Source organism: Pelophylax lessonae, assembly GCF_965119305.1.
Source record: "Pelophylax lessonae genome assembly, chromosome: 3".
NCBI classification, from domain to species: Eukaryota; Metazoa; Chordata; class Amphibia; order Anura; family Ranidae; genus Pelophylax; species Pelophylax lessonae.
This window is the reverse complement of record NC_138770.1, coordinates 595,612,826-595,640,405: the sequence shown is the minus strand read 5'-3', so window position 1 is coordinate 595,640,405 and position 27,580 is coordinate 595,612,826. Positions and strand designations below refer to the sequence as shown.

The window sequence follows — 27,580 nt, the reverse complement described above, 5'->3', positions numbered from 1 at the left end:
AAGGGCATGACAAGGTACTCGAAGTGGCCGAATCTTGTGCGAAAGGCGGTCTTCCACTCGTCGCCCTCACGGATCCTTACTAGGTTGTATGCTCCACGTAGGTCAAGTTTTGTGAATACCGTGGCTGCCCTGAAACGTTGGAAAAGTTCAGGAACTAAGGGCAGGGGGTATCTGTTTTTGACAGTAACCTTGTTCAACTCCCGATAATCAACACAGGGGCGTAGAGAATGATCCTTCTTTTCAACGAAGAAAATACCAGCCCCTGCGGGGGACGTAGAGGGCCGGATGAAGCCTTTTTTCAGGTTTTCGTCGATGTAAAGGCGTAATGCCTCAAGTTCTAGTTCAGAGAGGGGGAAGATACGCCCAAACGGTATTTCAGCACCTGGTAAAAGTTCAATTGGGCAGTCATACGACCGGTGAGGTGGTAGGATGTCTGCTTTCTGTTTATCAAAGACTTCCAAGAACTCATGGTAAGCTGCAGGCACAAGTTGGGATGCAGAGGGATCAGGTTGCAGGCCCAAAAGTGATGCAGGTTTCCCCGGACTGGGCTGGAAGCAGTTTTGTTGACAATAGGTGGATGGAAATGCCACTTCTCCTGACTTCCAGTTTATCTGAGGATTGTGTGCTTGTAGCCATGGGATACCGAGAATGATAGGGAACAGAGGAGATGGGATAATATCCAAGCACAAGTATTCTCGGTGGCCTTTATTAGAGATAGCCAGTAATGGGCAGGTTTCTTGGGTTATAGGCCCGGACTTGAGATGGGATCCGTCAGCTAGATGGATAGATAACTGACGGGTTTTCGCTTGCAGAGGGATCTGATGACGCTGAGCAAAGTCACTGTCCATGAAACAGCTGCAAGCGCCGGAGTCAATAATGACTGGGACTTGGATGGTCTTTCCGAGAATCTGTAGTGAGAGAGGTAGAGTAATGTGAGTGGACAGATCCTTCCCAGAACTGTTTGCAAGGTAAGAAGGAAAAGCAAACTGAGACTTACTAGGCCGCACCGGGCAGGTCTGAAGGTAATGTCCGGCTTCCCCACAATAGAGGCATAAGTTGTTCCGGCGTCTTCGCAATCTCTCCTCGGTGGTTAGTGGAGAACGTAAAAGTCCGAGTTGCATGGGCTCCACACTGGAGGTTGTGGGGAAAGCGACAGGTGGACGAAAAGCCGGAGGTGACGGCACATGAGGCAACATCCAGGTAGGTCTGGAACTTCCAGCTCTTTCCACTCTCCGCTCCCTGATCCTGCGGTCAAGCTGGATAGTAAGACTAATAAGGTCATCAAGAGAATCAGGCGTACCCACTCTGGCAAGTTCATCCTTAAGGCCCTCTGATAGGCCGAGACGGAATTGATGCCGTAAGGCTGCATCATTCCAGCCTGTATCGGAAGCCCATCTGCGGAATTCAGCGACATAGTCCTCAGCAGGGCGGCGGCCTTGTTGTAGTGTATGTAGGGTTGCTTCGGCTGTAACAGATCGCTGGGGGTCGTCATAAAGCTGCGCTATCGCTTCGAAGAATGATGAGATGGTGTTCAAGGCTATATCATTTTGTTCCAGGAGACGGTGGGCCCAGGATTGCGGCTCTCCGAGAAGTAGAGAGATTACGAACCCCACCTTGGTGGATTCAAGTGAGAAAGTCCGTGGCTGCAGGGCAAAGTATAGCTCACAAGAATTCCTGAAAGCCCGGAATTTGTGTCGGTCACCCGAAAATCGTTCTGGAGCAGGTACCCGAGGTTCCGGTGGTGGCAAAACCACTGAAGGTGTAGATAGAGCCCGTTCGGGCACGGAGGACCCAGGTGCCGGGGTTGCCGGGGTAGAAGCCATGGATTGGATGCGACCCTCTAATTGGAAGTAACCCTCTTGCAAGGATTTGACTGCTTGGGTAAGCGAAGCAAGTTGCTGGCATACTGTCTCTAGAGGTGAAGCCCCTCTCTCGGTCTCCGACATCCGGCTGAGTGGTACTATCACGTACCTGGTGGAGACCAAGCTGTAGAGGGGGCTTCTCTTGCTCCTCCTGTCCAACACCCCTGATAGAGATGACAGGCGGTGTAGGACACAGAGTGGCACGAGGGCCGGAATAGCAGGAGATGTCTTGGCAGAAGACTGATGGCTGTGGATCACCGGATGAACACCTGAAACTGGAACTCGGTGATGCTGGATGAGAAGGCAGGAGCGAAATCGGAACACAAGCCAAGGGGTTGTCAACAGCCGGACAGCACGGGTACAGGAACGTGAGGCAGAAGCGGAGTCAGGATACAAGCCGAAGTCGGTACACAGTCTGGCAGCAAGGTACAAGGGCATAAGGCAAGGCAGGGTCAAACACAGGCTGAGGTCACAAGGCAGGCAGGAATCCAAGGAGAGTCAAAAGGCAAGCCGGGTCGGTATAACGGGAAATCCACAAGCAGGTCAGGGCACAGGTAAACAGGAACACAAGCTGAAAGACCACTCAGCAATGTGCTCCTGTCACCGCCTGGTATAAATAGGCCGTTTGGCGCCAATTGCGTGCGCACGTTGCGTACGCACGTTCGCGCATTCGCGCATTGGCGCATGCGCATTCGCACATTGCTTCCCGTGTGCCTGGGCACGCGCACTGAGCGTCTCTTACACTCTCACTCAGCTTTAATATCTTAGGACTTGTGTCCCAGCAGGTGGCCAGGCCACTCCCAGCCTGGTGTCCAGTTGCCCCAGCAACCAGCCCCACCCCCCTCTACTGGAGCCCACACAAGGAATGTGTTCATTGTCCACAGTGAGCATGAAGGCGGAGAAGCAGACTTCCAGGCACCTGGCTGGGGAGGGGAGGAGGACAGCACAAGGGGGGGCAGGCAATGGAGTGAGTAGCCAGGGGGGAGAGAAGAATCCCATGCTGGGGAAGATAGCAAAGTACTGGGGGTGCAGAAGAGAGGAAAAGAAGGGGGTGGAAGTAGGGCCCGTGACAGATACAATCATTCCATTCTATTTTAGCTTGCAGTAGTTAGTCACATTCAGCTGGATGTCTTTTGCAAAGCCTTGGGGTAATCTTAAAGTGATTGTAAAGTCAGAAGGTTTTTTATCCTAATGCATTCTATGCATTAAGATTTAAAGCCTTCTGTGTGTAGCAGTGCCCTAATACTTTTCTGAGGCTCATCTTCCTCCAACGATGTCCACAAGTGCCTTAGTGGTCTGGGAGGCCCCTCTCTCCTGATTGGCTGAGACACAGCAGCGACGCCATTGGCTCCAGCTGCTGCCGATCAAACTCACTTAGCCAATTAGGAGAGAGAGGGGGGCTGAAATGCAGCTCCGTGTCTGAATTCATACACAAAGCTGAGGCTCAGCTCGGGTGCCCCCATAGCAAACTGCTTGCTGTGGGGGCACTCGACAGGAGAGAGGGACCAGGAGCTCCAGCCAGGGACCCCAGAAGAGGAGCATCTGGGCTGCTCTGTGCAAAACCACTGCACAGAGCAGGTAAATATAACAGCCCATTATTAGTTGTTTTTTTTATGCTTAACATTTTGTCCTATCAAGGTCCCTGGGGACCCAGCTATTTTTTTTGTGATGTCTCTACCCTCTGTTATGTGTATATGCCTACATCTGTCTACTTATTTTGCGGTATGTTTCCTTATTATGGAGTATGTAATATTCAGAAATTCCAATAAATACATATTCAACCAAAATTACACAAAGGGGGAGATTTACTAAAACTGGAGCACTCAGAATCTGGTACAGCTGTGCATGGTAGCCTTCTAACTTCAGCTTGTTCAAATAAAGGGGTTATAAAGGCAGAAGGTTGTTTTAGCTTAATGCATTCCATGCATTATCTTAATGCAAGTTACCTTCTGTGGGGACACTCACAGAAGGTAGCACCGGCGAGGGACAGTGCACCGGCGAGGGACCAGAGAAGAGGAGCATCTGGGCTGCTATATGCAAAACCACTGCACAGAGAAGGTAAATATAACATGTTTGTTATTTTTATAGAAAAAAAACAAGATTTTACAATCACTTTAACAGATCACGGTGTGGCAAGTGGCAGTTTCGTCCAGCATGTTTACCTGTTGCAGTTTGCTACTAGTCTTTCTGTGCACACGTGAAAAGAAATTAGCAGAGTTCTGTTCAGATCATATTTTAACTATATATTAAAGTGTCACTAAAACCACAACAGTAAAATCAGTCTGTATATGCAATAAAGCATGCTTGTTATACTCACTGTGGAACCTAAGGGGTTGATGCTCTGCATTGTGTAAAAAGGCTGTTTGATCCTGTATGCACAGATCCTCCCCTTCTTGCATTTACCCTAAAACATGCTGGATAAGATAGTGGAGTTTGGCTGCACATGCTCAGTTTGGTATGTATTGCTAGAGAGTTTTTTTTTTTCTTGGGAGGGTGGCATGTGATCAGCACAGGGCCAATCAGCACTGTCCAGACAGAGGGTCAGGGGTCCTGCATTCTAATAGGACAGCCAGTGCAGTATGAAAACTTCTCCTACAAGCTTTACCAGGCACTGATAGAAGTCACGAGACTTATACTATATAATGCTAATGAGAAAATGTATTTTGCAGTTTATATTTACTAAAATGATTGCATTTCCTTGTTCTGTGTACTGTGGGAACCCATATACAATGAATGCAGGGTATTGGGCTTGGTAACACTTTAAGTCATAAACTTTATAAAAATAGTTTTGCCAGTTTTTAAAGAAAAGATTTTCTTTTGTACTCCAAAGACATGCTGGTAGGTTAACTGGAGCCTGTTTACATTGGCCCTACAATATGTATGTATGATTGTGAGTTAGGGACCTTTTGATTGTAAGCTCATTGAGGGCAGGGAATACTTTACAATGTAATTATTATTAAAACATTGATTCAATTAAAATTGGTAACAACCTACTTAGGATAGCGCAACAGTTTAGGTGATAACCTATCACAGGTGTCAAACTGGCGGCCTTCCAGCTGTTGGCGGAACTACAAGTCCCATGAGCATGACTCCCACAGGCAGAGGCATGATGGAACTTGTGATTCTGCAACAGTTGGAGGGCCGTCAGTTTGACACCCCTGAAGTACAATTGCCATTATAATGGTGCAGGAAGTTGGTGCAAGTGGCAGTAAAATAGAAACTGGCATGGGTTCCATACCTAACAAAGGGATCACTGCAATTTTCAATATAAAAAAAATGTTGGACCTGGCATACGGAATGTGAACTGACTACCGGTAAACTGGCAGGCAGCACACATGTCTATCTCTGCTTATGCAATAAACACACTACATGGGCACAACCTGCATATCAGCAGAGAAAACCCATCCTGGCAAATGCGGGGATAACAACCTTCCTCCACCCCTTTCACTTTAATATGAGAGGGGGGGGCGGAGCCAGGGGCGGACTGACCATTTGGGGATTAGGGCACTGCCCGAGGGCCCAGGGTCAGTAGGGAGCCCCATGAGAGGCTACACACTACAGAAAGAAGCCAGGAACTTCCATGCAGGCTATGCTGTGGTAGATATTTAAATGCCCACTCTACGTGGCTTAGCTGCAATTTGTAGGTGGGGCTTTGTGTGGCTTGAGTATGGACACAGGGGGCCCCATGATCTCCGATTGCCCGGGGGCCCCATGAGTTGTCAGTCCACCCCTGGGCGGAGCAAGCCAGAGAAGGCACCTACAACTCTTTTGCTCTCTAAGCCATGTCTCTCACACACTGCATGACATAGGAAATGGAACAGATTGCTTCCTATTAACAAAGGGGCTTGCTAACCCTTTGCTAATTAGGAATTAGAGCTACTCCATTTTACTCCTTTTAGAAGAGTGTGGCAGGCTTTATGTTTGTGCCAGTATTTGTTGTATTTCATTCACAGCACTGTAAACATTCAAAGTGTTAAAGTGCCTGTCACGATCGACCACGCCCACAGCGACTAGCTAACCGAGACGTGGTTTCGTGACTAGGGAGTATAAGGGAATAAGGGAAATTCCTACTGAGTTATAAGACTGGCTGTGACACTTTCCCAGCTCGCACTGCCTTTGGTCACCACTAGAGGGAGACTACACTCCAATCGTGCTGGCTGACCACACACAGGCAGATACAAATCTTACATACAATCTGGTGCACTGTAAGGGTTGGGGAGCAGTCTAGCAATTATCACACACTACTAGGATTCCTCCAGCTATCCTACAAGCTGCCACCACCCAAAAGTTTGTCCGCAGACTGGTCTGCTGGGCCACCACACACACACAGATCTCCGTCTGGTTTACAATCTGCATGCAATCTGCCAACACACAGTGCAATTGCATACAGATTGGCATGTAGCTTAGACCAAGCAATTAGGCACTAAAACGCAACAATCTCTTCAGAGATATGAGCCCTAGCTTAGTACACTGAAGTCACTTATTAATTTTATAATTTAATATCCTGAAAATGGGCAGTACATAAGAAATTTCTACAAAGCAAAAGGAGTTACAAAAATTACAAAAAGACACACAATTGGCAATTTGCTATGAAAATAAAAAGGAATAAAAACAGAAATAAACTTTACTGAAACTTATCCCTTGGTAGAAGCATACAGGAAACCGTGTGGGGACTCCCCAGTTTAAAACTGGCCTCATGGAAGAACAATGTCCAAATCTCAGGTTTCCCAATTTATTGGAATATGAATGTGGGCTGGACTTTAGCCCTTGACCAATCAACCCCGGGGGGGGGGGGGGTGTCCCTATCTCAGCCCACACAATGTTTTGTGTTCTGAACTGACCAGAGTCGAATTGGCCCAGAACGGCGCTGACCGCTGGGTCAGGGATAGGAATTCTGACACCAGCGCATCGGTCTGATTGCGACAGTACCAAACACTGCTTGCCTGCCACAATCAGGCGCCATATGACGGTTTTGTGCGTTTCTCTAGGATTCCACACATGCTACAAATACAGATTTACATGTACTTTTAGCCCAACACGTGAGTCATAAGAAGGAATTATTTTCATCTCTCTGCCACTAATATTTTACCTATTATGAGAGATAAAATACATTCCTTTGATCTGATGATGCCAATCACAGCTTGCAGACTGTTTGGAGCCTATCGCCGCCCCCTGCGGATCCCCGCAGCCGAGATGACAAGCAGCATTCTCTTTGAGGCTTCAGGAAGGTGACAACTTTTGTTCACTTGCAAGGGAGACTCTAATTGGAATCCCGGTGTCACCCAGTTCTGTCCCTTTCAAATGCTAATAAAAGGACATATGTGTATGACTGATACTTAATACACAGACAATAGACACTACATCCACAATTATACTATTTCTACAGATCACTTCATATCTCGCTAAGGCAAAGCTACCCTACTCTTACATTTATGTTACATCTCCCCTCTTCTAGATGACGCACAGCTGAGCCTAAACGGTCAGCTAACACATCTACATGGAAGGTTCCCTAGGTTGGGGGGTGAAGGTTCCCTCAACTGAAGCTTGGCACCGCTGACATTTCAGCCTGTCCTCTTGCAGATAGGATAGGGCTTCCACACCCCTCTCTGATGGATCCTAACGGGTCTGGATCTGGATTGGCCAGCAGATCACCCTGTGTATGCACTTCATCCACTGGCCACTGACTACCTACTGAAAGGGTACAAGCGAATTTGTCATTGTGCGCTGTCATCATTGTCAGTTATTGGCTCTGGTCATCTGGTGGTGCTCTATTAGCTACCACACCCAGATGTTTGAGCCTGGCATATGGCCGTTCCTGGGTGATCTGGACCCGGTTCCATGACCTGAGTACTGGGGCCTCCACCCTCTGACCTATCTCCCACACTTCTGCTCTTTTTGCCACAGCAGTAGGCATGTCAGCACAACCCCTGAATTCCTCTAGACTGACACCAAACCTATCAGCCCGTGGCAACGCATCATTTTTGGTGGCAGTCTCTGAAGGAGCAGATTCAGATGTGGTCAGTATTCTCCCATAATCGTGTGGCCCATCCCCTGCTGTGCACAGCAACGAATCCTCAATCATGATACCCATTGCTGTGGGGATAGAGGATAAAACCACAGAAGACTTTATTCTGCTAGGTGTCATCTTCTGACCCGTGTCACACCCTTCTACTATGTCCTCCTCAGCCGAACGCCTGCCAGCGCAACACCTGAGTTCCTTGGGGCTAACTTCAAATTTATCAACCGGTAGGTACTCAGTGTCGTCAGCTGCAGCTGCTGAGGTGGTAGGCCCCGATGGAGCCAGGTTTGCCCTGTCACGCTGTAGTCTTCCCTCTGCAACACACAGCAATGAGTCCGCAGTGGAAGAACTTGCGGCTGTGGTAACAGAGGAGGTCACAGGAGACTGGACTCTACCAGGGGTTGTCACCTGACCCAAGTCACAAACTTCTACTCTGCCCTTGGCCACACGTTGGTTGGCACAACAACTGAGTTCCTCCTGGCTGTCATCAAATGTATCAGCCTCCAGAAACTCAGTGCCATCAGCCCCAGCGGCTAAGGGAGCAGAGTCACATTGCGTCAGATTTAAACCCTCCCTCGGTGGTCCTTTCTCTGTGATGCACAGCCGGGAATCAACAATGGGAGTACTGGTAGCTGCGATGACAGAGGAGCAAACCACAGGAGACTTTGCCTTACACATGGCTACAGGCACACTTTGCTTGACTTTACTAGGAGATGCTGAAACACAAGTTGCCTTTTCACGAGGTACTCCAGAGCATTCCCTTTCTTCACAAACAGTTACAGTATCAAAAACCTGCTCCCAGGACACCTTCATCCTGCCATCCCCAGCTGGCAGTCTGTCAGCCAGACCCCTGAACTCCTCCAGGCTGATGTCAATTTTAACAGCCTCAGGGGACTCAGAGCTGTCTGCCACAGATGACAGGGAGACAACAGTGTGAGGGGACCTCAGGCCCGCCAGGTCAAGTTCACAAGGGCCCGATCTAGTTGGATCAGCCCCTTCCACAGACAGTTTCTCTGTAGCAGTGGGCAGTGGCCTGTCTGGGGACCTTAATATAGGCTTGCCTCTAGGTACAAGTGGTAGTACAAAGTTTACTACCACTTTAATAAAGTGGATTTTTTTTAAAGGATAAAGCAGTATTTAAACTTTTTATTTTTTTTGAGCAGAAGAAATACTGGAGGGTGATGTGAGGCATAAAGCCACTTATACTGATCCTGGAGAGAAGGTGACTTTGCAATAATGTCTAAAGGAACCTAGAGGAGGTGAATGAGGCCCTTTAAAGGGAAATGCGCATAGTGACTTAAACAATTGTGAGGTCAATATTTGAAGGTGAGCGCACAGTGTGAATGGAGGTGGCACTCATTTGGAGAATATCGCATGAAGAAAAGTTTACATGTACCTGTGGATATTAGGTCCTCACTAAGGACTTTTTTTGTGGACTTAATTTTTTATTATATACATTACTTGGTTGATGGTTTGCAAACTGAATATGTGAATAGTGTTGACATCGTTTTTAATGTCACTTTGATGATCAGTATATGAAAGATTGTACATAATATTTAAAGGGGATCATTTTATTCTTATATTGTACTGCACTTTCAGATAAATTTGATTTTATGTTGCGTTGCACTTTTAAAATAAGAATATCTGAGGTTGGGTGTGTGAAACACATATCAGTGTGAGCTGCAACACTTTACATATTAGTTGATACTGGTAGGATTGTACAAAGTAGCATGTGATTATTAATAAGTTGCGCAGAGAATCATTCACCTATCTCTCTCAATCAGCCACCAGTTAGTCCGGCGCCCCTAGTGGGCTGAAAATTGTATTTTTTTTATTTATTTTTTCCTTTTTTTATTGGCCACAGAGATTGGGGGGGGGGCGGCGCCCCTGCGCCCCCTATAGACCGGCCGCCACTGGTTGCAGTTGAGTTGAAGAAAATAAAATTACAAAAAAAAAAGTTACAAAAAAATTACCAATGAGGTTACAAAAAAAAATTACAAAAAAATATAAAATAAAAAAGCCAAAAATAGTTGTCGTTTGAGTTATTTTTCTGCTCTTACTCTGCTCTTCTACTTCTACTCTTCCTACTTTTACTGTACTTTGTTACTGTCTTTCATTGGTAACCATTTTTTACTTTTCAGGTACCAATGTAATCTCTTATTTCTATTCTATTGTTAACCAGTTTGCCTTGCAGGTACACTCATCAGTTGCCACACTGATTTTATATATTCTGACACAAACAGCGTTTGCGCTCAGCATATATGGAAATCTCTGATGGCAGCGCTGTAGGAGATGATTTCACCACCGCAGTTAAAATAAAATTAGGTGTACATGACATTTGTCATGTATACCCATCATTAGAAAGTGGGTTTGGATGTTTTGGGCAGCTAATGGTGGGTATACTACACAATTTTCTTGCGGAGATTTCTGTTAGGTTCTCTTGTTTTTGTTCAGCCCACAGGCTGCATGAACAAAAAAAAAAAAACCTACAATTTATGCTAAACAAGGACCAGCAATGTACTGGTACGTTGCTGGACTTTGAGTGCTTATACCAGGATGATGCCTGCAGATTTAGGCATCATCTTGGTATCGTTCTTTACAGCCAGTGGTCGGCTTACATGTAAAAGAGATCCTAGCGGATAATTTTCTCTGGCTCTCCTGTCCCACCGGTTAACCCGAGAGTAAAGCTGGTGGTTCCATTATTTGACCATAAAACTGATTGAAGATGAGAATGGCTCCAATAACCTCTATGGCCTAAGATACCAGAAGCTACAAGCATTTCATGACCTCTGTTTCACCAGAAATAAAAAGTGCAATTGGGAAATTGGGAAAGCATCTTATCACACCGATCTTGGTGTGGTCGGATGCTTTAAAGTCACAGGAGACATCTAGAGTCTAAAAGACCCAATTTTTTTAAAAAAAGAGTACCTGTCACTACAGATTGCTATCATAGGGGATATTTAAAATTCACTGTGATAACAATAAAAATGATTAAAAAAAAAATGAAAGGAAAGGTGTCAAAATAACATAAAAATGCAAAATAAAAAAAATTAAAAGAATCAAGCCTCCCCCCCCCCCCCCCCCCCACATGCTTGTGTGCAAAGGTGCTCGCAAGCGTTGGTCTAGTGTCATATGTAAACCGTAATTGCAGCATGCATGTGAGGTATTGCAAATGCCAGGTCAAGGGCAGTAATTCTTGCAGTAGACCTCCTCTGTAAGTCCAAAGTGGTAACCCTTTAAAAGCTTTTAAAGGCTTTTAAAAATGTACGTAGTTTGTTGCCGCTGCACGGGCGTGCGCAATTTTAAAGCATGTCATGTTTGGTATCTATGTACTCTTCATAAGATTATCTTTTACATTTACCAAACAATTGAGAAATATATAGTGTATTTGTGCATTAAATTTTTTAAAAAATGTATTGTTTTCGCAGAAATTGCGTTTGGAAAATCTGTGCGCAAATACCGTGTGACAAAACAAGTTGCAACATCCACCGTTTTGTTTTGCAGGGCCACTGCTTTAAAAATATATATAATTTTTGGGGGTTCAAAGTAATTTTCTGGCAAAAAAAAAAAAATTTTTCATGTAAACAAAAAGTCACAGAAAAGGCTTGGTTTTCAAGTGGTTAGAAGAGTTGGTGATGTGTGGCTAAGATTGAGCATAAAATTCCAGGACAGTTCAAACATCCCCCAAATGACCCCTTTTTGGAAAGTAGACACTCAAAGCTATTTGCTGAGAGGCATATTGAGTCCATGGAGTATTTTATATTTTGCCCTAAGTTTCGGGGAGGTGACAATTTGTTTTATTTACACAAAGTTGTCACTAAATGATATATTGCTCACACATGCCATGGGTATATGTAAAATGACACCCCAAAATACATTCTGATGCTTCTCTTGAGTACAGGGATACCACATGTATGAGACTTTTTGGGAGCCTAGCTGTGTACGGGACCCCGAAAGCCAATCACCACCTTCAGGTTTTCTAATGACGTAAATTGCTTATTTTATTTCCGCACTACCTGTCACAGTTTCAGAGGCCCTGAAATTTCAAGATAGCACAAAACCCCCCCAAATTACCCTATTTTGCAAAGTAGACACTCCAAGCTAATTGCTAAGAGGCATAGTGAGTCCATGGAATATTTTATATTTTGCCACAAGTTTTGGGAAAATTATTATTTTTTTGTTTTTTTTTTGTTTTTTTACACAAAGTTGTCACTAAATAAAATATATTGCTCACACATGCCATGGGTATATGTGAAATGACACCACAAAATACATTCTGCTGCTTCTCCTGAGTACAGGGATACCCCATGTGTGGCTGTCTAGCCGCGTACTTGACCCTGAAAACCAATCACAGCCTTCAGGCTTTCTAAGGACGTAAATTGTTAATTTCACTGCTCACTACATATCACAGTTTTGAAGGCCATGAAATGCCAAGATAGCACAAAACCCACCCAAATGACCACTTTTCAAAATGTAGACACCCCAGGGTATTTGCTAAGAAGCATGGTGATTATTTTGCAGCTCTCATTTATTTTGGAAAATTAAGAAAAAAAAGGCAAATGCATTTTTTTCCCTCTTTTTTCAAATTTCAAAACTTTGTGATAAAAAGTGAGATCTGCAAAACACTCAACATGCCTCTCTGCAAATAGCTTAGGGTGTCTACTTTCTGAAAAGGGGTCATTTGGGGGGGGGGGTTGTGCTGTCTTGGCCTTTCATGACCTCTGAAACTGTGATAGGTAGTGAGGAGTGAAATCAACAATTTACGTCCTTGGAAAGCCTGAAGGTGGTGATTAGTTTTCGGAGTCCTGTACGCAGTTAGACTGCCAAAAAGTCTCACACATGGGGTATCCCCATACTCAGGAGAAGCAGCAGAATGTATTTTGGGGTGTCATTTCACATACACACATGGCATGTGTGAGCAATATATCATTTAGTGACAACTTTGTGTAAAAAAATAAATAAATAAATAATTTTCCCGAAACTTTTGGCAAAATATAAAGTATTCCATGGACTCCCCATGCCTCTCAGCAAATAGCTTGGAGTGTCTACTTTGAAAAATTGGGTCATTTGGGGGGTTTTGTGCTATCTTTAAATTTCAGGGCCTCTAAAACTGTGTCAGGTAGTGCGAAAGTAAAATGCACAATTTACGCCATTAGAAAACCTGAAGGTGGTGATTGGTTTTCGGGGTCTCGTACACAGCTAGGCTCCCAAAAAGTCTCACACATGTGGTATCCCTGTACTCAGGAGAAGCAACAGAATGTATTTTGGGGTGTCATTTTACATATACCCATGGTATGTGTGAGCAAGTTATCATTTAGTGACAACTTTGTGTAAAAAAACAAAAATAATAATAATAATATTCCCCAAACTTGTGGCAAAATCTAAAATATAAAATATTCCATGGACTCAACATGCCTCTCTCAACAAATAGCTTGGGGTGTCTACTTTCCAAAATTGGGTCATTTGGGGGGGTTTTGTGCTATCTTGAAATTTCAGAGCCTCCGAAAATGTGAGAGGTAGTGAGGAAGTAATATAAGCAATTTACGCCGTTAGAAAACGTGAAGGTGGTGATTGGTTTTCGGGGTCCCGTAAACAGCTAGGCTCCCAAAAAGTCTCACACATGGGGTATCCCTGTACTCAGGAGAAGCAGCAGAATGTATTTTGTGATGTCATTCCACATATACCCATGTCATGTGTGAGAAATGTATCTTTTAGTGACAACTTTCTGTTAAAAAACAAACAAATGAAAAAAAAATGTAATTTTCCCAAAACTTGTGGCAAAATATTAAATATTCCATGGACTCACCATGCCTCTCAGCAAACAGCTTGGGGTGTCTACTTTCCAAAATGGGGTCATTTGGGGGGTTTGCGGTATCTTGACATTTCAGGACCTCCTAAACCATGATAGGTAGTGAGAAAGTGCAATGAGAAATTTACGCCCTTTGAAATTCTGAAGGTGGTGATTGGTTTTCGGGGTCCGGTACACAGCTAGGCTCCCAAAAAGTTTTACACATGTGGTATCCCTGTACTCAGGAGAAGCAGCAGAATATATGTTGGAATTTAATTACACATATAACCATGGCATGCATGAGCAATATATCATTTCAGTGACAACTTTGTGTAAAAAAAAAACATTTTTTTTTTAGTCATTTTTCAAACACCTGTGACAAAAAAATGAAATATTCAATGAGCTCAACATGCCTCTCAGGACATTTCTTAGGATGTCTACTTTCCAAAAAGTGGTAAATTTGGGGGGGGGTTGTACTGCCCTGCCATTTTAGCACTTCATGAAATTAGATAGGCAGTCAGAAACTAAAAGCTGCATAAATTCCAGTATTTACACCATAGTTTGTAGACGCTATAACTTTTGCACAAAACCAATAAAAATAAATTTATTGAGATTTTTTTGTCAAAGACATGTAGCTAAATAAATACATTTTGGCCAAAATATATGACAAAAATGTTGTATTTTTTAAAAGACAAAGTAGAAAATGTAATTTTTTCTCAAAATGTTCACTCTTTTTTTATTAATATAAAAAAAAAATAAAAAGCGCAGAGGTGATAAAATACCACCAAAAGAAAGCTCTATTTGTGGGAAAAAACGGACGTAAATTTTGTTTGGATGACCGTGCAATTGTCAGTTAAAGTCACGCAGTGCTAAGTTGAAAAAAGGGGCCTGGTCATTGAGCAGCCAAATCCTCCGGTCTGAAAGTGGTTAAGTGCACCACAGTGCAGACTGGGTCCCACTGTTAGCTGGCTGATGCCTGCAGACCAGGTGCCAGATACTGTACAACTACCTACCTGTCATACCAAACAGCTCTTCTGGGGGTACATGCTACACTGATATTTCTGTTTTATATGGCTATAGACTAGTTAGGTCCTGCGCTGTTTTTATAAACCTATCAGGAACATCAGTGGTGAACAGAATTCCAAGTTCCACCTAATTTGCTATACAGAGAATATGTATTTATTTGTTACTTAGACAAAAGGCAAATTTATAATCAAACTATGTACAGAACAAAAACATTTAAACTATTGAAAAGGCAGATCACATCATCACAATACAGGATTATTTAACTTTTACCCATGATTCCCTCCAATACTCATCTTTTCCTGGTAACTATGGGGATATGGTGTATGTTCCTGATCATGACTCTCCTGGGTGTAATAACATATGTTGTCAAACCCAGTGGAACCAGTGAAACTTGTGGAACCTGTTAGAGGAGTTTGTGCTGTGTTGATATTACAACCCACACATTGGCAGATACAAGGGAAAATTACATTTAACTGCTTTATTTCCAAATTGACCATGTTTAAACACAGGCAAGCTAGTAATTCAAAATATACCATATACACTATCAGGCTATAAATTTCTACGTATTTAAATAAAATCCGTTTTGAACTATTCCAAATTTGGCAGTTCCAGATGTGTTCTTCAAATTTGAATTATGTTTTTTCTTAACCTCCCTGGCGGTATGATTGTTTCCGATTTTAGGTGCTGAAAGCTCTACCATTATTTTGTATGTAATTCTTAAGGACGAGCAGCCCAAACCAACTATTTACATATGAATTTTCTTTTACTGTGTGTTCTTCTTTATAACATCTCGGGTATGATAAAGTTTGAAACACAAAATCATAAATTATAATATAATAAATAACTATAAAAAAGTTAAAGTATATACATATATATATATATATATATATATTTCTATGTATATATATATACATATATATATATATATATACAGGTACCTCTCAAAAAATTAGCTAGAGCTAATTAGTTGATTCAGATGATTAGGTTAATAGCTCGTTTAGAGAACCTTTTCATGATATGCTAATTTTTTGAGATAGGAATTTTGGGTTTTCATGAGCTGTATGCCAAAATCATCAATATTAAAACAATAAAAGGCTTGTACTACTTCAGTTGTGTGTAATGAATCTAAAATATATGAAAGTTTAATGTTTATCAGTACATTACAGAAAATAATGAACTTTATCACAATATGCTAATTTTTTGAGAGGGACCTGTGTATATATATATATATATATATATATATATATATATATATATACATAGAAACACCATCAATGTGTTTCTATCACTATTACGGATGTGTTTGAATATATATATATATACATGTATATATATATACACACACACACATATATATATATATATATATATATATATATATATATAGTACAGCAAAACTGCAGGCAAGAGCACTGGGGGGCAAACTAATGTCAATTTATTTTATTTAGTAATGTAATCCAATAGGATTACAATATATCAGTGTGTTTGTGTGTTTTACTTTTCAAATTTGCCACTGGTTTCACCCCCTGGGACGTGACGCTCGCAGGAGACGGAAGCTGGGGCCCAGAGCATTAGGCGGAAGATTCGGCCGCCGTATGCTGCAGAAACACATCGCGGGATCCCGGGGACAAGGTAAGTAACCCCTCTTCCAGGATCCATCGATGCTCCCTGGCAGTACCCCGAGTGTGGCTCGTGGTAACCGATAATGGCACTGAAATTCCACCCCGAGCCACGCTCGGAAATACCGCTAAGGAGGTTAATGAGCTTTGTAGAATATGTACTGTTATTTACCCTTTCAAAATGTCTATATGACTCATATATGACTCATAATGAGTGACAACATCTGGAATCTTCCCGTATTAAATACATTTGTTCCATAATTTATTGTTAAGTTATGAATAAAAATTTTATTTTGCATTGCTGAGCAACCTGGATGATATCCAAATGTCAAATGTTTAAAGTGGATGTAAACCCCATCATGAAATTTGACCTGGGCACATACAGTATCTCACAAAAGTGAGTACACCCCTAAATATTTTATTATGTCTTTTTATAATAAATGTGACAACACTGAAGAAATTACACTTTGCCACAATGTAAAGTAGTTAGTGTAAAGCTTGTATAACAGTTTAAATTTGCTGTCCCCTCAAAAAAACTCAACACACAGCCATTATTGTCTAAACCACAGGCAACAAAAGTGAGTACAACCCTAAGTGGAAATGTCCAAATTGGGCCCAAATTGTCAATATTTTGTGTGGCCACCATTATTTTCCAGCACTGCCTTAACCCTCTTGGGCATGGAGTTCACCAGAGCTTCAGAGGTTGCCACTGGAGTCCTCTTCCACTCCTCCATGATGACATCATGAAGCTGGTGGATGTTAGAGATCTTGCGCTCCTCCACCTTCCATTTGAGGATGCCCACAGATGCTCAATAGACTTTTACTGTGTGTTCTTCTTTATAACATCTCGGGTATGATAAAGTTTGAAACACAAAATCATAAATTATAATATAATAAATAACTATAAAAAAATTAAAGTATATACATATATATATATATATATATATATATATATATATATATATTTCTATGTATATATATATACATATATATATATATATATATACAGGTACCTCTCAAAAAATTAGCATATTGTGATAAAGTTCATTATTTTCTGTAATGTACTGATAAACATTAGACTTTCATATATTTTAGATTCATTACACACAACTGAAGTAGTGCAAGCCTTTTATTGTTTTAATATTGATGATTTTGGCATACAGCTCATGAAAACCCAAAATTCCTATCTCAAAAAATTAGCATATCATGAAAAGGTTCTCTAAACGAGCTATTAACCTAATCATCTGAATCAACTAATTAACTCTAAACACCTGCAAAAGATTCCTGAGGCTTTTAAAAATTCCCAGCCTGGTTCATTACTCAAAACCGCAATCATGGGTAAGACTGCCGACCTGACTGCTGTCCAGAAGGCCATCATTGACACCCTCAAGCAAGAGGGTAAGACACAGAAAGAAATTTCTGAACGAATAGGCTGTTCCCAGAGTGCTGTATCAAGGCACCTCAGTGGGAAGTCTGTGGGAAGGAAAAAGTGTGGCAGAAAACGCTGCACAACGAGAAGAGGTGACCGGACCCTGAGGAAGACTGGGGAGAGGGCAATGCCAAAATGCCTGAAGTCCAGTGTCAAGTACCCACAGTCAGTGACGGTCTGGGGTGCCATGTCAGCTGCTGGTGTTGGTCCACTGTGTTTTATCAAGGGCAGGGTCAATGCAGCTAGCTATCAGGAGATTTTGGAGCACTTCATGCTTCCATCTGCTGAAAAGCTTTATGGAGATGAAGATTTCATTTTTCAGCACGACCTGGCACCTGCTCACAGTGCCAAAATCACTGGTAAATGGTTTACTGACCATGGTATTACTGTGCTCAATTGGCCTGCCAACTCTCCTGACCTTAACCCCATAGAGAATCTGTGGGATATTGTGAAGAGAAAGTTGAGAGACGCAAGACCCAACACTCTGGATGAGCTCAAGGCCGCTATCGAAGCATCCTGGGCCTCCATAACACCTCAGCAGTGCCACAGGCTGATTGCTTCCATGCCACGCCGCATTGAAGCAGTCATTTCTGCAAAAGGATTCCCGACCAAGTATTGAGTGCATAACTGAACATAATTTTTTGAAGGTTGACTTTTTTTGTATTAAAAACACTTTTCTTTTATTGGTCGGATGAAATATGCAAATTTTTTGAGATAGGAATTTTGGGTTTTCATGAGCTGTATGCCAAAATCATCAATATTAAAACAATAAAAGGCTTGCACTACTTCAGTTGTGTGTAATGGATCTAAAATATATGAAAGTTTAATGTTTATCAGTACATTACAGAAAATAATGAACTTTATCACAATATGCTAATTTTTTGAGAGGGACCTGTGTATATATATATATATATATATATATATATATATATATATATACATAGAAACACCATCAATGTGTTTCTATCACTATTATGGATGTGTTTGAATATATATATATACATGTATACATATATACATGTATATATATATATACACACACACACACACACACACATATATATATATATATATATATATATATATATATAGTACAGCAAAACTGCAGGCAATAGCACTGGGGGGCAAACTAATGTCAATTTATTTTATTTAGTAATGTAATCCAATAGGATTACAATATATCAGTGTGTTTGTGTGTTTTACTTTTCAAATTTGCTACTGGTTTCACCCCCTGGGACGTGACGCTCGCAGGAGATGGAACCCGGGGCACAGAGCATCAGGCGGAAGATTCGGCCGCCGTATGCTGCAGAAACACATCGCGGGATCCCGGGGACAAGGTAAGTAACCCCTCTTCCAGGATCCAGCGATGCTCCCTGGCAGTACCCCGAGTGTGGCTCGTGGTAACCGATAATGGCACTGAAATTCCACCCCGAGCCACGCTCGGAAATACCGCTAAGGAGGTTAATGAGCTTTGTAGAATATGTACTGTTATTTACCCTTTCAAAATGTCTATATGACTCATAATGATATTGTTTACATTAATGTTTAATGTCAATGTTTAAGGCTTACAAGCCAACATGTCAATTGTTTGCTTTTTGAGTGACAACATCTGGAATCTTCCCGAATTAAATACATTTGTTCCATAATTTATTGTTAAGTTATGAATAAAAATTTTATTTTGCATTGCTGAGCAACCTGGATGATATCCAAATGTCAAATGTTTAAAGTGGATGTAAACCCCATCATGAAATTTGACCTGGGCACATACAGTATCTCACAAAACTGAGTACACCCCTAAATATTTTATTATGTCTTTTCATAATAAATGTGACAACACTGAAGAAATTACACTTTGCCACAATGTAAAGTAGTTAGTGTAAAGCTTGTATAACAGTTTAAATTTGCTGTCCCCTCAAAAAAACTCAACACAGCCATTATTGTCTAAACCACAGGCAACAAAAGTGAGTACAACCCTAAGTAGAAATGTCCAAATTGGGCCCAAATTGTCAATATTTTGTGTGGCCACCATTATTTTCCAGCACTGCCTTAACCCTCTTGGGCATGGAGTTCACCAGAGCTTCAGAGGTTGCCACTGGAGTCCTCTTCCACTCCTCCATGATGACATCATGAAGCTGGTGGATGTTAGAGATCTTGCGCTCCTCCACCTTCCATTTGAGGATGCCCACAGATGCTCAATAGACTTTAGGTCAGGAGACATGCTTGGTCAGTTCATCACCTTTACCCTCATCTTCTTAGCAAGGCAGTGGTCTTCTTGAAGGTGTGTTTGGGGTCATTATCACGCTGAAATACTGCCCTCCATCCCAGTCTCCGAAGAGAGGGGATCATGCTCTGCTTCAGAATGTCACTTTACATGTTGGCATTCATGGTTCCCTCAATAAACTGTAGCTCCCTAGTGCCAGACCATGACACTCCCACCACCATGCTTGACTGAAGGCAAGACAGACTTGTCTTTGTACCTCTCACCTGGTTGCTGACACACACGCTTGACACCATCTGAACCAAATAAGTTTATCTTGGTCTCATCAGACCACAGGACATGGTTCCAGTAATCCATGTCCTTAGACTGCTTGTCTTCAGCAAACTGTTTGCAGGCTTTCTTGTGAATCTTTAGCAGAGGCTTTCTTCTGGGACGACAGCCATGCAGACCAATTTGATGCAGTGTGCGGCATATGGTCTGAGCACTAACAGGCTGACCACCTACCCCTTCAACCTCTGCAGCAATGCTTTCAGCACTCATACGTCTATTTCCCAAAGACAACCTCTGGATATGACACTGAGCACATGCACTCAACCTCTTTGGTCGACCATGGCAAGGCCTGTTCTAAATGGAACCTGTCCTGTTTAACCACTATATGGCTTGGCCACCATGCTGCAGCTCAGTTTCAGGGTCTTGGCAATCTTCTTATAACCTAGGCCATCTTTATGTAGATCAACAATTCTTTTTTTCAGATCCTCAGGGAGTTCTTTGCCATTAGGTGCCATGTTGAACTTCCAGTGACCAGTATGAGAGAGTGAGAGCGATAACACCAAATATAACACACCTGCTCCCCATTCCCACCTAAAACCTTGCAACACTAACGAGCTACATGACAGCGGAGAGGGAAAATGGCTAACCGGGCCCAATTTGGATATGTTCACCTGGGGGTGTACTCACTTTTGTTGCCTGCGGTTTAGACATTAATGGCTGTGTGTTGAGTTATTTTCAGGGGACAGCAAATTTACACAAGCTGTACACTAACTATTTTACATTGTAGCAAAGTGGCATTTCTTCAGTGTTGTCACATGAAAAGATATAATAAAATATTTACAAAAATGTGAAGGCTGTACTCACTTTTGTGAGGTACTGTATATCTGTAGTGTTCACTTATCCCTCTCCAAAGCTCTGAGTCCTGTGTCTTTCTACTGCTCCGTTTCTCTGTTATCAGCATGATAACTTATCTCCGACACTGGAGATAAAAGCAGCTGGAAATTTGTGTCAGAGTGGGTGCATAGAAATAGATTAGCATAGAGCTGGTCTATGTACAGCTCTGCATGTTTCTTCCTTCCTCTGCATATGTGGAGGGGGGTGCGTGCCTTTCCTTCAACTAGCTGTCACACAGAGTATTCCAAGACTCCACACCCACTGCTGGAACAGGAAGAAAAGATTCTAACACAATATTCACTTTCTAAACGGTGTAGAAAGCTGAATAAGGCAGATATACAAATAAAACTTATGTAGGGAGAATTGTTTAATCTCTGTGTATCATCTGAGGCTGTTCACTTCACTGGGTATATGTGAGGGTTTACATCCACTTTAATAAATAGAACAGCAGACTCAGGATGAGCTGAACTACCCCCTGTTCGGTTCACACCAGAATTTTCGAACATTGTGAATAACGGACCCCTATTGAAGTCTATGGGACCTGAACTGGAAAAATCAAAAGTGCTCATTTTGAAGGCTTATATGCAAGTAATTGGGCATACAATGGTTATATGGGTCTGGGTACTGCCCTGGGGGACATGTATCAATAAAAAAAAAAGTTTGTAAAAAAAATGTAATTTTTAACCACTTCAGCCCCAGAAGATTTTACCCCCTTAAAGACCAGGCCATTTTTTGTGATTCGACACTGCGTTACTTTAAAGGAAAATTGCGCAGTCGTGTGATACTGTACCCAAATACAATTGAATCAATTGATGTCCTTTTTTTCCCACATATAGGGCTTTCTTTTGGTGGTATTTGATCACCTCTGCTATTTTTAAATTTTGCGCTATAAACAAAAAAAGAGCAACAATTTTGAAAAAAACGCCATATTTTTTACTTTCTGCTTTAAAACATTCCCAATAAAAAAAATTACATTTTTTTATCAGTTTAGGCCAATATGTATTCTGCTACATATTTTTGGTAAAAAAAAATCCCTAAAAGGATATTTTAATTGGTTTGTGCAAAAGTTAAAGTGTTTACAAACTAGATAGATTTTTGGACTTTTTATTTATTTATTTATTAGTAATGGTGGACTGCGACATTGCAGCGGACAGATCGGACCCCTAACTGACATTTTTGACACTTTTTGGGGACCAGTTACACTAATACAGTAATCAGTGCAAAATAATATGCACTGTTACTTTATAAATGACACTGGCAGGGAAGGGGTTAATACTGGGGGTGATTAAAGGGGTTAATGTATGCCTAATATGCTTACTGACTGTGTGGGGGGGGGGTTCTGTGATAGGCACAGACAGATCGCAGTTTCAGCTTAGCTCAAACTGCAGATCTGTCCCTGCCTGTCTGAGAGAAGATTCCCCTGCTTTGTTTACATAAGCAGGCGGATCTTCTCTCGGCTTCCCGGACGATCACGGGAGAGCAGCGGCAATTTTTTTGACGCTCCTCCCGCGGCCCGGCTGTGTGCGCCACCGAAACCACATGCACTCCAGTCACGTAGTACTACGTGACTGGACGCAGCCAAGCCACCCTGCCGCAGTAATATTACGGCGGGTGGTCGGCAAGTGGTTAAATAAGCAGTGATTTACTGGTGCTTAAAGTGAAAGCATCAAAATTAAAAATAACAATAATATTAAAAATTCCTTTCAATATAGTGCCCGGGGGTCCCCTTAGTCAACCTGTAAAGTGGCACATCTGTACTGTGCATAGAAGCTGCTGCAGAACTAATTGCATTTTAAAAAGCCCAAAAAAATGTAATTTTTTCTGCAAGCTTTCTTTTTTTTGTAAACAACGGCTTGAGGAGCCAGTCAGTATGATGAGGCCACAATGTAGTGCTTTGGGAACAAGACTGGAGATGTTTTGGATTATAATACTTGTGTCTCTCCTGCAGACTTTGGATAGAAGTAACAGGTCCGGAAAAATTGGTCTTTGGGTGTCAAAGGTTCCTTCACACTGTAACTCTATAGAGAGACTCTTGATGAAAGCAAGAATTGCCTTGCTGTAAAAAAAAATGAAATGATATGCACCTGTCAAACAGATGCAAAAAGTCTTCTGCAGACTTTGGATAGAAGTAACTGGTCTTTGTGTGTCAAAGGTGCCTTCACACCGTAACCCTATAGAGGTACTCTTAATTAAAGCAAGAATTGGCCTTTCTGTTAAAAATTAAAATTATATGCACCTGTCAAACAGGTGTGGAAAAATTGGTCTTTGGGTGTCTGTGGTGCCTTCATATCGTAACCCTATAGAGGTACTCTTGATTAAAAGGAAGAATTGGCAATGCTGTCAAAAATATGAAATGATATGCAACTATCAAACAGGTGTGAAAAAATTGGCCTTTGGGTGTCTGTGGTGCCCTCACACTGTAACCCTATAGAGGTTCTCTTGATGAAAGCAAGAATTGGCCTTGCTGTCAAAAATTTAAAGTATATGCCCCTGTCAAAAAGGTGCAGAAAAATTGGTCTTTGGGTGCTAATTGTGCCCATGAAACCTACACCAAAATAATCTTCCAGATGAAATCAAGACATACAACACTAAGCAGCCTAGAAGTCTTGCAGAGATTCCACATCCCAAAAACACTTAGTCAGTGACATCGGCATCAGGGGCTTCATAGCTGCTGGTACTCCAGGACTGATTCATTTTGATAAATGTCAGACGGTCCACGGAGTCTGTGGAGAGATGCGTTCTATTATCAGTAACAAAACCTCAAGCAGCACTGGATGCAGGACAGCCCAGCAGGTCAATTACATACTGGGCAAGTTCTGGCCAGTGGTCTATTTTCATAACCCAGTAACCCAGTGGATCATCAACTGGAAAGCTCTCCATTTCTGTTTTCACTCCTAGACAATCATCCACCATATGATGCGAAATGAAATATAGCGCCCCTGACAATGCTTACTCTACATCGTGTCATCAGTAATGTGGCCTATGAGGAATGGCCTTACCTGAAAAGAAATAGCAAATGGGAACCTGCCATTGTGGTACAGCACATTCTGCAAATTCACAGAAGGGGGCAGAATCCACCAGAAGGAAAGGCAGCAGTTGTAAAGCCAGCAGTTTGACAAGCTTGCATTTAGACACTGGGCATGTGGGTAGCAGTGACTGTATTTTTTTTCACTGTAGCACATTCAGCAGATAATTTCTACATCTGGTGGTGTGCTACTGGCAGATGTGCTGCAAGGACTTGGGACACCCTGTGCTATACCATTAACCCCCGTCAGTGGAGGCTTCTGAGCGGTCATTAGGTATAGCAGGGGTAGACTGAGGTGACTAAGGAGGAGGAACAGAATTGAAACCCTTTTGTGTGGCTTATAGGTGCTCTTGCCAAGGGGCTGAGTGGTGGCTGGCCGCAATTCAGCCCGTGTGTATTGCAGCCGGTCTGAAAGAAGCCGGCCATTCGGCATGCGTGAAAAAAAACTGGCTCCTAATTTTTTTAGCTGGCTTCTAGATTCCAAGCAAATTTGGGTGGGGTGTTAGCAAGGTTGCAGTGGGTTGCCAGGTGTGACGAAGATGAGGAGGAGGTTGGCAGGGGTGGGGTGTTAGTGAGGTATTAGTGGGTTGCCAGGTGTGATGAGGATGAGAATGACAGGGGGTGGGGTGTTAGCAAGATATACGTGGGTTGCCAGGTGTAATAAAGATGAGGATAAAAGGGGGTGGGGTGTTTTGGGGAGTGGGTTGCCAGGTGTGATGAGGATGGCAGGGGACGGGGTGTTAGTAAAGTATCTGTGGGTTGCCAGGTGTGATGAGGATGACAGGGGTGAGGTGTTAGTAAGGTATCAGTGGGTTGCAAGGAGTGATGAGGATGAGGATGATAGGGTGGGGTGTTAGCAAGGTTGCAGTAGGTGCCAGGTGTAAAAAAGCTGAGGATGTGGGATTACAGGGGGTGGGGTGTTAGCAAGGTATCAGTGGGTGTCCAGGTGTAATGAGGTTGGGGATGCTAGGGGTTGGGGTGTAAGTAAGGTATCAGTGGGTTGCCAGGTGTGATGAAGAGGAGGGCGAGGATGGCAGGGGGTGGGGTGTTAGCAAGGTATCAGTGGGGTGCCAGGTGTGATAGAAATGAGGATGGCAGGGGGTGGGGTGTTAGCAAGGTATCAGTGGGGTGCCAGCTGTGATGAGGATCACAGGGATGGGGTGTTAGCAAGGTATCAGTGGGTTGCCAGGTGTGATGAAGATGAGGATGACATGGTGTGAGGTGTTAGTTGCAGGTGGGATGAAGATGACTGGGGAGAGAGAGAGAGAAAAGGAAAGGCACATAAAGAGAGAAAGAAGGATCAAAAAAGAAAGCATAACACATTTTGGCATGATCTGTATTATTTATGAATTGAGAAATTGGGAAATAAATGTATTTTTAAAAGTTTAGAAATATCAATGACCTCCATATGCATGTCCGCAGGCTGTAACTGATGCTGTTGAGAAGTTAAAAAAGAAAAATGCAAAAACATGTACAGTACAGGGGTGTTATCTCCTTGGTGGAACTACTACCTCTTGAAATCCACTATAGCCTGTGTCCTCATGCTTTTATGGGAGGCGGACCATCCAATAATCAAGATGTGACATCCCACCCACCGTTCTTTTTAGTTACTGGGCATGGGGAAGGAGGGAGGGACTGGGCTGTCATTTAGGATCTGTATACACCCCCAAATGTGTGATGTCAATACTGTGTGACTTGAATAGCTCAGCCAAAACCAGGAAGTGTCCTATTTAGCAATATAGACCAAACTGAGCATGTGCAGCTGAACTACACATACTGTGCTTATCTGGACTGGTTCAGAGTGAACGTGCAGGAGGGGGAGGATCTGTGCATACAGGATCACAAAGCCTTTTCACACAATGCAGAGGATTAATCACTTAAGTTACACAGTGAGTTTAACAAGCATGCTATTCTGCATCTACAGACAGATTTTACTGTTGTGGGTTTAGTAAAACTTTAGGTTCTGCAGATCATACAGAAGGAATCCTGTTTTATGCTACTGGTGTAAATCAATCCCTTTACTAATTTTTTAGTCGAACCAGTACATTGAAAATCATTCCCAAAATTCCACCTGCAGTGAATACACCAATTTCTCTGGGTCTGGATTAATGTGTTCGCCCATTACACTATTTAATGTTTTTTCCTCTCTTTACACAGAATGGAGTCGTTAAAGACAGCCTGCGCAAGAAAGAGTTTAAAGAGTCTTTTGAAAACGCGCCTATGTATATTCTTGTGTTCACATATCTTGGTTATGGAATTCTCATCCTTTTTGGCTACTTACGTGACTTTATGAGAGCATGGGGACTGGAGAAGTGTCACATGGCTGAGGAAAGGAAGGAACAGAAAGTAAGAGTAAACTATGTCTTAACATGATGTCTAATTATTGTCTTTTTATTTCACTTCCAATGTGTCTTTGAACCTATTAGGAAATTTAACCAATCCAGGAAGTGTCAATTTTCTAGCACCACTGGCTTCCACCTTTATCATCATAGCCTTCTCTCCTTCTTGGAGTGTCTAATAACTGTCTGTGCTGGCTCAACTTCAATTGTTGCTGTAATGAACTGCAACAGGGTCTCTTCTTAAGGGTGCACTAATGACAAAAGGTTCAGATAGAGAAATGAGTTTTGTAAATATAGAGCACATCAAAATGTTTCCTTTTAGACACTCTTGGGTTGATTCACTAAAGACAAATAGACTGTTCACTTCCCAGGGGAAGTTGCATTTTGCAAGGGAATTTTCCCCACAGGTTAGTGAATATGGTGAAACTCTGCTGAGTTCCCTAATCAATTATGTGCAACTGTAAATGCTGTTTTTTTATCTTACGTACACCAGATCAAGTATTCTTTTAAACGTGAGATTTCACCATGTTTACCAAGTTGTGGAGAAAATGTCCTTGCACTGTGCAACTTCCATTGCAGAGTAAGCCTATTTGCCTTTAGTAAATAAATTCCTCTGTCTCTGGTTGAAGCTTTCTACAAAGCCAATGGAGGGAGGGGGTCACTGACTGGACTTACTCATAGGACAGAGTCAATGCTTTTACTGATTCTATGTCTAATTTTGTTATGCAGACTGCTTATTAGAGATGTTTCTAAAAAATGGAAAAATCAAAATAACAAAGCCAACACAAATCCTAAAGCTAACCCCAAAGTTAATTTTATTGCAGACAATAACCCTTACTTTAGCACAAACACCAACATTAAAGCTAAATCCCAGTTATGCTTTTTGTTCTGTTTTTGCATAGTAAATTGGTCTAGTTTGGATTAATATACATGTACTGTACATATTTCATACCCAACCAATCCCTGTGGAAGCAGAGACTAATGCAGGGGGGTATACATGGACCAATAATTGGCCGGTTCCACAGGAACGGGCTGACATCTGGTCCGTGTGTACTGCTGACTGTTCAGCAGAAGGTGGTTGCAAACCTGCA

General features: G+C 42.3%; 1 protein-coding gene across 1 annotated transcript in view; it reads left to right on the top strand.

Moving 5' to 3' along the window:
• LOC309549499 (serine palmitoyltransferase 3-like) overlaps positions 1 to 27,580 on the top strand; it is a 104,457-nt gene that overhangs the window by 10,059 nt on the left and 66,818 nt on the right. Inside the window, exon 2 of the mRNA XM_082249833.1 lies at positions 26,308 to 26,496. Coding sequence (XP_082105959.1) covers positions 26,308 to 26,496 — 189 coding nt within the window. The remainder of the gene's footprint in view (positions 1 to 26,307; positions 26,497 to 27,580) is intronic.